Below are 11,951 nucleotides of genomic sequence, written 5' to 3'. Positions count from 1 at the left end.
TCTCTCATTAATCTATATGATGAATAGAACGCATCAACTCGGCTAAATCTGTATACAAGGTTGCCGAATGGTACTAATAGGATTACCTAATATTTAAGAGTTAAACGGAAGCACTTTGATAGCGTGCTCTCACTGACAATCTCTACACTCCCTTCTTTCCTTCCCATCCATCCACAGTACTCGTTATACCTTGAACAGGGTTTGCCACCAAGGCGAGTTGAAATTTTGTACACGCCCTTTCTTCTCAACAAGCATATCGTGTCTAGTTCAATTTCTTTGAAGAGTATATAGTACGTAGCATTGGTGCAGCCGAAGTTAACATTGTTTCCTGTTTTATAGATACTTATATGAGTATTACAAAACGCTTACCCGGGAATATTTTAATTTAAAGTGAAACATTCGATTTCATAGAAAACTTGTGGGTATTTAACTCACGTAATTTTAATAAACAAGTTGGAGCAAAACTAAAAGAATATTAAATTGATGAAGAACGGGCAGGCTGGGTCTGAACTAATTATTACACAAAATATTTGTCTGTATGGGTATATATACATATGTATTAATTTCAATATGTTCGTTTATTTAAAACTGATTGCGTTGCGTTGCAGCAAATTGATTTTCATTGGAACAATCGCAATTGTTGCAACAGCCAGCAGCGACTATAGGAAGCGTACGGGGAGTGGGGCAAGCGTTGGCATTGTACTGGTCGTACAAACAAACTGTGCTATTCGAGTGCATTCGCTCAGGCGCTGAAGTCGAGCCAACTTGATAACAGAATTTCTTTTCAATGCCAATGTTAGTGGGTAAACCAAAAAGATCTTTTAAACAGGGATAACTAATAAAACTACTTTATAATCTATAAAATAAATACTTATATAAATTAACCCTGAAAAACGTTGAGTCTTATCGGTAACAAAATGCTTCGTACATATATATTTGTCTTAAGGGCTTTTCAGGTTTCAAACTGGTTCAGTTGAAGTGTATTAGATCAAACTATTACATAAATTGTTTTGACCAAAACTATTACATAATACTTTTCTTCTTTTTTTTGTCTTCCAGTACCTTCTGCTGGTGGTTCCTTCTCAGGTCCACTGCTTCGGGTATATGAGGGGTCTCGGGATCCTGAAGTTCTCCACTACTTCGATTGCATTCCTTACAATCTAGATCACCACACCGTAGAACCTTCTCCTGGCGGTCTCTTCTCATACACCTGCAAGAGATTTATGGGTAGGGCTAAGCGGTTAGAGAGACGGGGAGTGCGCTTTTTCACGGGTGGATCGAAGTTAAGAGGAGGTAGGTAGGTAGGTAGAGTAGGTTTCTGAGTCTCCTGTCAGGAGTCCTCCTAATACAAATAGTTGAGCTGCTGTATTGTTTTTGGCTCGCTGATTGTGCGTTCAAATCTGACCAAAGAGTGCATGACCTCATTAAGTTATATATTAAGATATTCCATCATCGATATTTCTTTTGGATTCGCATTGGTTCTGTAAAGCCGATGAGCGTTCTAGGGATGGTATCATTTTCTTTCATCCGATTGGAAACAAGTGAGTTTTCTAATGTCTTCTTGCGTACTGGCGTTGGATCTATAGAACTTCAGTGAGCTCATTGAGCTCTTTGAGGCCAGATTAAGCCGTAAGAGGTCCTCCGACCCATTGCCTCTTAGCAAAGTAAATCTCGTCGCAAATTGTAGGTGTTCTGACTGGACTCTGGTCTATAGGTTTAGCACTCGATGTGACTAAATATTCTGTCTTTCATCCGATTGGAAGCGAGTCAGTTTTCTGAAGTCTTCTTGCGAACTGGCAATGGACCTTTGGACTTCCAGTGAGCTCTTTAAGGACAGAGGTCCTCAGAATTACTACCCCTAAGCAAAGTTAACCTCGTTGCAATTGTAGGTAATCTGAATGGACAATGTTCTGTAGGCTTCGAACGCTGTGTGACTAAATATTCTGTCCGACGCTCTTTGCCAACGCTGTATGGAGTAAGGCGAAGTCGAATCATCGTGATAAGATTCCTTCTCTAATGCTGGGCTTTTGTCATACCGACAGATTTTACTTTCAAATATCTCAGTAGACGCATCTTAGACGAGCCTAGCGAATTTGTTGTGTGGTAAGCTCAAAATGTCTGATCGATCTATGAAGATCCTGTGATCTACTTTTAGGAATATACGGGTAACACAGAGGACGAATATTATCTGTTCAAGGGAGATTTTGGATTAACTCTACGACCTAAACTTTTTTAATTAACTCAATCTTCTGTAATCCCATCAATGATCAGGCTTATTTTCAACAGACATTTGCTTCAATTTATCGCAATGAAATTTTATCATTTCTCCGTGAAGTTTACACTCGCCTAATTGCTCGATGAAGGAACAAACGAAATGTCTCCTTTCTACGGATCAACCCTGTACATTATATCTAAGGGCAAAGTGCTATTCTAATCTTTTACATGTTTTAGTTATCTTAACTTTCTTGGAGTCCCCTGACGTCTGTCCTCAGGCGTTTTTAGTGGGAATTATAACGCAACACAAAGCAAATACTCTAGCGATTGCATTCTTGCGTGAGCAAATGTGTGACCGATCCGTCAAGCAATTGCAACAACACGATCAATGTGTTGATAAGAAAAACAAATACATACACAAGTCTATATACCGAGTCCATACACACATAAACGTTTCTCAACCGGAGAGCAAATGCGAGCGGATCATTATAGGTGAGAGCGTACAAGCACTCGCTTTGTAGGTACATTTATAAGAGAAGCAGAGCGGCGGATAGCGTGAAGAAGTTTGGCTGCCTGAAAATGACCTGTGTTGATAGCAGATATTTGCCTGCCTGAATGCGCGCTCCTATAGACTTGGGTATCTACTATAGCTCTGTAGGTAGTTGTTTTTATTGACTGATCGTGAAGGCGCTGCTAAATATTTTTATTTTCTTTCTATGACTTTTTCTCTATATTATGGACATACAAACACATTACATTTGCCGTTAGCGGGCATTCGAAGTTTTGTTAAGTTTCCGGCCAGTTAGCGGTGTCAGTCTACTTTTGCGGCTTGTACGCGCAAGTTTCTTCGTATACGTTTGGCGGGTCGCGGTCTCCACGCTCGTATTGATTTCTGGGCGATTTTGTTTTCAATTCTCTTAATTTCTTTCGTGTCTTCAATTATTGGTTGCTGGTCAACTACTTTCGATTTTATTGGTAGGTGAAGAATGTTCAACCAGCGAAAGACGCTACAAATAAAATGTGCCAAGGTGTTTCAAGTTTCTGTGTTCGACCTTAAAAGTGACAAGATCGGCAGTGCATGCATTCGTATGAACAAATGTGATATGGCGGCATTAAGGATATTAGTGCCTGAGTACGGATAGCGCTGCATGAAGTCGTGATATTGCGATAACAAAATGTGCACCGCCTTTGAACTTTAGTTTCGACTTCTTAGTTCCGAGTCATTAAAATTTAACTTATGTAATTTTGTGTGGCAGTGCAAAAATCTTCGAGGAATTTTGAAATATGATAATTGAATTAAAATTGGCTTACTCAAAAACATATTGACAATGGAGTAAAATAAATAAAAATTAAAATAAAATTGCTCTCTACTCTTTGCTGAGTGTCAGAAAGCGCAGAATCTATGTAAAATTGTGTTCGCTTCTTTTGCTGTAAAACAGTTGTTTTGTTTTGAAAAATTTAAGCTGTTTTCGTTTGTTCAGTTTGTATTTCTTCTTTACATATGTATCTATATTACTAGATCTGTATTCTTCTTCTTATTAGTCAGCATATTTTGGTCACTTAAACAAACAACAACGAGTAGTATTGCTGTGCTCAGTTCTTTTTATTTTTATATCCAAAATATGACCCACGTGTTGGTGACGCTTTCGCAACTGTTTTTAAGGAGTTTGTTGCTTCAAATTTGTTTAACACTTGTGCGATCAATTTGGGTTTAAGAAAATGCATTTATTTAATAAGTAAATTTATGGAGATGTAAGAAAAAATAATTAAATATATTTTGATAGAGTATGTAATAAATTCATAAAAAATATTAAAATTAAGTTTGATAGAGTAATATGGGTAGTCTAAAAAGTCTTTTCGTATCTTGTCAATAGATCTCGTTGCAGTCGTATAACTCCAAACCCATCACATTGTGTCATATTCACTAAATGGAAAGGTGAGATTTTAAGCTTCATTTAACCAAAACAAAATTAAATTCGGGGAAGTTGAAAAAAAGTTAAAGCTGTTCAAAAATGAGTGAAAATAATTTTTTGTATAAAAAAGAGAAGAATGCCACTTGTGAAATTTGTGAAGTTTACGGAGACGATGCTGTATCAGTTCGTGTAGCACAACAATGGTTCGTTCGCTTCCGTTCCTGAAATTTCGATGTGAAAGATACACCTCGCCCTGGTCGACCTATCGTTGGATATGTCGATGAAATTATGGAAAAGATTGACCAGGACTGTCACATAAGCAGCCATGACATAGCTGAGCAACATAACATTCATCATCAAACGGTTTTGAACCATTTAAAAGAGCTGGCTACAAAAAGTAGCTCGATGTTTGAATTGTCTGTGAAAAATTTAATGGACCCAATTATCATCTGTGATTCTTTGTTGAAACGAAATGAAATCGAACCATTTTTGAAGCGAAGAGACGAAAAATGGATCAAATACGACAATAATGTGCGAAAAAGATCATGGTTCAAGCGTGGTAAAGCTCAACAAATGGTCGCAAAGCCAGGATTGAGGCCTCGAAAGGTTATGCTAGTGCTTAGTTTTTGGAGGGATTGGAAAGGAATGATCCACTATGAGCTGATCCAGCCTGGTCGAACGATTAATTTCACATTTTACTATCAACAACTGATGAGATTGAAGCAAAACGGTCAGAACTGATCAAAAGAAAGGGCTTCGTCTTCCATCAGGACAACGCTAGAACACACATCTAGTCATCTTTGATGACTCGGCACTCGATGAGAAGTTTTGATGCATCCACCATATAGCAATGACCTTGCTGTACCATCGGACTACTATTTGTTTCGGTCAATGCAGAACTCCTGATGGAATAATGTCTCTAGCGGAAAAATGGCAAAAAGTGGTCGACCAAAATGGTACATATTTGGTTCATTAAAGTTCATTATAAGTATAAAAAAATAAATTGAAGTTTGATTGGAAATACGAAAAGTCTTTTTCGACTACCCTGTATTTAGAACAGAAACTTGATAGCAACTATGTACATATGTATATATATAAGTTAGAAAAAAATTAATCTAAGTTCATGTGAAACATAAGTATATTTTATCTTGCTTGCTTTATCATTACTGTATGTATTAATGATTTATCGAATTCTTAGCGACCAAAGGCATTCATAAATGTCCGGTATGGTCATTAAACTCTGATCCATGTACACATCTACATTTCAACGCCTACAGTAATGTTGCATTAGTCGCGCAATAAAATGTTTGTTATCAAAATATGTATGTATACTATATAGTATAGTTAAACATCGCCCGGCATCATAAAACAATTTTTAGTGGTACATAAAGGCGTGCGTGTATATTGCTTTGGGCCAAAGTGCGGATGTTTAATTGCACCCATGAACGAAAGTCTAACGAAGTGCATAGTCCAGCGCTGAAAATAGTTTTTATTTTTTACTAATTAAAAAAATGCTTATCAGCAAAGCACGAAATGAAGGGGAAAATGTCAAAAGTTGTGAGTAACTGATTTTTTTCTCTTTCGGAGAGCAAGCAAGCAAAGAGCGTAACGAGTCTACAACCATTTTTTTATTAACCCAAAGTACATACATACATACTTAGGTATATGCAGTTTAGTGCGCTTATCATACTACAAAACCAACAACAACCAAAGTGTAAACGTACCTATCCGCTCACCAAGTCACTTCATCAAAAGAAAAATCAAAAATCAACAACAAACAATTAGCAAAAAAAAGTGACGTTTGCCAAGCCGGAGTTTGGGAAATACCTCGAAAACCGGCGGCACACAAACACCACACACGAGCACATGGCTGCATGCGCAGAGCGTCGCTGAAATGCGTTAGCCTCTTCAACTGCCGATCGTTCAGTGACCTACCTTCCGAGCTGTCTTCATGTTGCGCAGTTTGTTTTTGCTTTTGGCCGATACCTGCGAAATTGGTAAACATTTGTATATTTAGATCTTCATAGATTCGCACTGATTTCAACTCTTTGTTGCTCGCTCTGCTTTGCTTTCCCCAAATCGGCCAAATCAGTAGTTTGCACACAATTCACTCGCTCGCCCGCCATTTCCAGCCAAACTCGTTTGTAAACTTTACCATTTTTGTTGGTCTTGTATACATTTCTTCTAACCAGTTATCGCATTTAGCGCAGCGCTTACGGTAGTTCACACAGGTGCAATTCCGCATTGACGCTCCATGAGTGAGTATTTGGCGAAGCGCTTTGCGGTGCTCTCTCTACACTTCCTATTCGTCTATTCGCAAATATGTCAAGCACTTGGCCCCATGTAGTGCCGATAATGTGAAGTGGAACAAAAAATCTGTCAAGTGTTTTTGGCTAAAAATAGTTCTTTGTTTTCATTTGTGTATCGTATTTGTTTTTGTTGTAAGCTAGATAAAGAGAAACAGCATCAGCAAGCTTTGCGCTCGTTTTTTTGTTTTGAAAATTCAGTTTATCAGTGAGATGACGTAGAAGCGTTTTTAGAATATTTGCCATCAATTTCCGCCGCGTCAATGCTCGCTCCGTTTATTTTGGCCCTGAAAAAAACGGCGTGACATACATACAATAGGTTGAAATATTTCTTAGTACATCATATATTCACTTTTCAACAAAATTTTTCACAAAGTAGTAAAACGATATCCGGTCTCCTGGTCTTTGAAGTCATTATGTTCAAAATTTCTTCGCTCTAAACAACAATATCTCTCTGGCTATTCTGTATGACGGACGAACTCCGAGCATGCGCCCGAAGTTTTATGAAGGTTTGAACCGACTGTTCCTGGATTGGAACTCATAAAATCCCACTTTGCGTACTCCTCTGCTTCTGGGTGTAATAAACCTCGTGGCAAACTTAAAATACCTTGTGGGCCACCATTTATTTGTAATTATGAATATTCTTTCGACATTCTTAATTATCGACAACTGAATATCTCAGGCTTAAACGAGTTTATTGTTGTAGTTTAACAAGTGCTACGCCAGAGTTTAATGTAAGGTAGTCAGGCTACCGCAAATATGTATGAAAATAAATCAAACGAGTGGGGCAACTTTTTTGCTTGGGCTATCGACACATTGAAATTTAATTATTATTAATAATAAATGCTTAATTATCTTATTTGTACACTGTTAACACGTATAGTAAATCAGGTGATTACTAGCTGTGGGTACTGTGAGTAAATTGTATGTGAGCGCAAATATTGAAGCAGAACAAATCTCATATAAGATTAGCATCAAATACGAATCTCTTCGTGTCGCTGTGTTTACGGTGTTGATTCTGCGCATTAGTATGAGTAAATACTAGACACATAAGGTCAGGCGACGTAAGGCGAAGGTTATCGGTTGATGAGCTGACTTTAATCTGCTGTCAATATTCGAAACTATAATTATTTGAAAATTAAATGAAAACATACGAATGTGTGTTCTACTTTATTTATGGCTTATTCGTTGAAGACTGCACTAAGCACTTTCATATAAATTGATAGACGACCATCTTTTTGGATTGGGCAATTTTTGGTAACTTTTATATTTAACTCTCTTGCAGCTTTCTGTACTTCTCACTGCACTTAAACAACCGACGACATGTCCAATTGGGAGTCATTATATAACCGTCCCGGTCCGAATCGCTTGCTGCCAGCCGAATCATATCGTACTAGCGATCCGAGAGAGCCAGTGAAGATTCGTAGATCCACTGAGGGCCTCTCAGCTGAGGAGCCGATTTCCGTCCCCGGTGTCTTGAAGCGTACAGTTAATAATTATGGTGATTATCCAGCGCTGCGCACGAAAAATGAGAACAAGGAATACGAAACCGTTACTTACAGGTGAATATAACGCTTTATTTTCAAATCTGCTGAACATCATTACCACTTTTCATTAACTATTAGACATAGTGTAGAGCTTGACTTTCACTTTCGTTCGATAAGTACGGAGCACTTTCATATTAATAGGAAGCAATTTTTCTAACAAACATCTATCATGAAGGTTATCTTATTCTCAAGCTCCCAGATTCCTTAATAAATTACTATAAAGACCATTTTTTCCATACTAAACGTTCAAAGAAATTTCTGCTTATCGCAGTCGTTTGTTTCAATTGGTTCACCATACTTCAACACTTAAATTTAATATTTCGCTCTCTCTGATTTGCTAACCATAAATTCCGCCGTTGTGCGCTGTTGACGCCGTCCAAAAATCACTTTCACGCATTTTTTTTCTTGGCACCACAGCCAACTGTGTAAAAAGCGAATCGGCTGGATTACATTTTTCATCACAATTCACCATTCGTGCCAACTATGACACCACTACTAACTGCGCCGCGTCCACACCCATTCCCCGCCGGCCATACATTCGCACTTCCAACGTACATATGTCCGCAGATTTGTGCCAACATAAAATCCATTTCTCCATTTGTCGCCATATTTTCACGCTCCACTGCCATTAGGCGAAGACAAATTTTCACACTGCTGTTGGATTAACTAATTTTTTGTTTCCACTTTTCCGAATTTATCGACTCTGCTCCGGAACTGCACCAGGCAATATGAACAAAAAGTGCATCAAGTCGCCAAAGCGTTCATCAAGCTCGGTCTGGAGCCGCACCACTCAGTGGGTGTGCTATCCTTCAATTGCGCCGAATGGTTTTACTCGGCGATGGGTGCCATACACGCCGGTGGTATTATCGCCGGTATTTACACGACCAACTCAGCGGAAGCTTGTCTGCATGTTTTGGAGAATTCGCGTGCACAAATTGTGGTGGTCGACGAATCCAAGCAAATGGATAAGATTAAAGAGATTAGAGACAAGTTGCCACATCTGAAGGCGGCTATTCAAATCCAGGAACCATATGCGCCCTACATGAAGAAGGAAGATGGCTACTACAGGGTAAGTGATTTAGAAAGAAAGCTGTTGGTTGCATATAATGAAATAAACTTCATCTATGTGTCTTTGTACAGTGGTCCGAAATCGAGGCGATGGCTGTTGCGGATGTCGAAAATGAGTACCAGAAGCGTCTAGCAAATATCGCCATAAACCAATGTTGCTGTCTGGTATACACTGTAAGTAATTAGTTGCGGTGGTTTGAAATTAGCAGCTTAAGGCAGACAGTTAAAGAGTCTCCATTGCTAATCTTAACACCTCGTACACACATTTTTTACGTTTGGCCATTGAACGTCTGTCGAGCTCAGTTCGCCGTACGCGCGACTTAACTATGATGCATTTTCAGCTGCAAATTAATTGCTTTTAGCTTCATACACGAGTTCCGCGCTTCCTCTATTTCCATTACTGCCACTAACCATTTGATTTTCTCGCTGCTTCTTATTTACAGTCTGGTACCGTGGGCATGCCGAAGGGTGTTATGCTTAGCCATGACAATCTCATCTTTAATACACGTGCCATCACGAAGTCGCTATACAATGTTACATCCGGCTCTGAGGTGGTCGTATCCTATCTGCCACTGTCCCATGTGGCCGCACAGACCGTTGATATCTACACAGTCGCTTCCATAGCTGGTTGCATCTATTTCGCCGACAAGGATGCACTGAAGGGTACACTCGTGAAGACATTGCAAGATGCGCGTCCCACAAGATTTATGGGAGTTCCGCGTGTCTATGAAAAATTCCAGGAACGCATGGTGGCCATTGGCTCGTCTAACGGCGGTTTGAAGAAAATGCTCGCCAGCTGGGCTAAGGGTGTAACATTGCGTCACTACATGGAGACTCATGGGTAAGTTGCGTAAACTTTTCTATTTGGTTTTGTAGTAGTTATTTGGTGTATCGGGAAAGTATCCATATATGTTTGTGGGCACGTCCTTATAGAGAGCAAGTATTTTTACCGTTTGATTAATGTGCCGCACGTTATTGTTATGTGCTCACTTAAATGGTGTCGGCCGATCGTTTGTCAGTCGGCTTCTTTGTCGTCTAGCGTGATGACTGCCTGTTGTCTAACATTAACCGTTAACTTGGCGTTCAACATTCAAGCGTTGAGTAATTGCACTTAATTAACACACCGTCAGCGGTGCCATGGCGAGTGTAATGACGTAAATGAACTGTCATCTCACATTCAGTGAGGCACCATTGTTTGATATACATTCTACAACATTTTGTAAATAGTTCAAACTCAATTGCACCAAGTTCGTATGCCAGATTTTGGCTTGTCTTGGGCAAACAAGCCAGGCACACCGAAGTCTAAAGCTTTCGCAAGTTCCATTTCGTTTTAGTCAAAGCTTGCTTAACACGGCAACTTTAAGCCAAAACACACTTCCGTCCATGATTTGTAGCACCCCGAAATACTTGTATCCCTTATCAATAATTTTTCCCTTACAGCAAAGGTCCCGGTGGTTTCGGTTATAACCTCGCTAAGAAATTGGTTATGTCCAAGGTGAAGCATGCGCTCGGCTTTGATCGGTGCATAACTCACGTCACTGCTGCGGCACCCATGTCACCCGAGACGAAGAAATATTTCCTCAGCTTGGACATGAAACTTTTGGATGCCTTCGGCATGTCTGAAGTAGGCGGTTGCCACACATTATGTCTGCCTGATACACAGCCGTTAAACTCGATCGGCAAAACAATGGCCGGTTGTGAGACTAAGATTGTCAACAAGGATGAAAATGGTCATGGTGAGGTAAGTTGGGAGAAAAGTCTGCAATTTCATGATTTTCCAAACGTTAATTTTGTATTTTCATGCGACCGATTAGATCTGTATACGCGGCCGTCACGTTTTCATGGGCTACATTTACAACCAGGAGAAAACCGATGAGGCGCTGGACGAGGACTGTTGGCTGCATTCCGGCGATGTTGGCTACATTGATGACAAAGGCTACGTTTACATAACCGGACGTTCCAAGGAGATTATCATTACTGCCGGTGGCGAGAACATTCCACCCGTGCATATTGAGAATTTGATCAAGAAGGAATTGGATGGCATTGCGAATGCCTTCTTGGTGGGTGAACAGCGCAAATACCTGACCGTACTGCTAACAATCAAGGTGAGTACCAAGGGCCTTCAGCTCAATATTCCATACTTATTCTGACTTTTGCTTTGAAGACCGAAATGGATCGCGAAACTGGCGCACCACTGGACGACCTCACTCACGAGTCGCTCACTTGGGTGAAGAGTTTGGGCGTTGAACACAAAACGTTGAGTGAAATTCTGAAGGCCGGCCCTTGCCCCAAGGTGTGGAAATCCATAGAAGACGGCATCAAGCGCGCCAACAAGCACGCCATTTCCAATGCGCAGAAGGTACAGAAATTCACAATCCTGCCACATGACTTTTCCATTCCCACGGGTGAATTGGGTAAGTGCGATGAAATAGCTACTTTGAAAAAATCGCTAATCTATTGTTCATGCTCCAGGGCCCACTTTGAAGGTGAAACGCAATGTTGTCGCCAAACAGTATGCCGATGTCATCGAGGCTCTTTACGCCTAAGTGTGGCTGCTGGCACTTCCCAAAGCGCTCTGCGTTGTACAACCGAGGCTGTTCGTAATTCCTATAATTTTTGCTGAAATCATAGAAATGTAGTTAGTTAATGCAATAACAAATATACATACATTTATATAGCTCAATTACTAACAGAAAGGCAGCAAACAAAGTGAGAACAAAGTGTTGGCTAGGCAACCAGCCTGTAGAGTTTAACTAATAACATACTTTAATGACTTAAATTAAGTTTGGTAGATAAAAAATGTACATAAGATTTGAAAGGCACAATCATCCATGTTTCGGCAGTAGTTTTTGGTCGGTTAAGCAGTTACTTTTCTGCATTTACTGGTTTTATTTTTTTTTACA

At 39.8% G+C, this 11,951-nt stretch overlaps 1 protein-coding gene across 2 annotated transcripts; it reads left to right on the top strand.

The window, feature by feature from the left end:
• Window positions 1–3,004: 3,004 nt before the first annotated feature.
• Window positions 3,005–11,947, top strand: LOC126752500 (very long-chain-fatty-acid--CoA ligase bubblegum). 2 transcript variants are annotated; one of them, XM_050463340.1, is made up of 9 exons: window positions 3,005–3,189; window positions 7,719–7,995; window positions 8,704–9,049; window positions 9,121–9,222; window positions 9,492–9,889; window positions 10,489–10,789; window positions 10,863–11,153; window positions 11,213–11,462; window positions 11,521–11,947. In XM_050463340.1, the coding sequence occupies exons 2-9, from the start codon at window positions 7,757–7,759 to the stop codon at window positions 11,592–11,594; spliced, it is 2,001 nt and encodes a 666-aa protein (XP_050319297.1). In that variant the 5' UTR covers window positions 3,005–3,189; window positions 7,719–7,756; the 3' UTR covers window positions 11,595–11,947. The 2 variants fall into 2 exon arrangements, with proteins under 2 accessions (XP_050319297.1, XP_050319298.1); XM_050463341.1 differs by lacking the exon at window positions 3,005–3,189 and adding an exon at window positions 6,033–6,124.
• Window positions 11,948–11,951: the final 4 nt, after the last annotated feature.

The sequence above is a fragment of the Bactrocera neohumeralis genome, chromosome 3 (genome assembly GCF_024586455.1).
Source record: "Bactrocera neohumeralis isolate Rockhampton chromosome 3, APGP_CSIRO_Bneo_wtdbg2-racon-allhic-juicebox.fasta_v2, whole genome shotgun sequence".
NCBI lineage: Eukaryota > Metazoa > Arthropoda > Insecta > Diptera > Tephritidae > Bactrocera > Bactrocera neohumeralis.
Note: the sequence above shows the minus strand (reverse complement) of the source record. Positions and strands in the feature narration are given on the sequence as shown.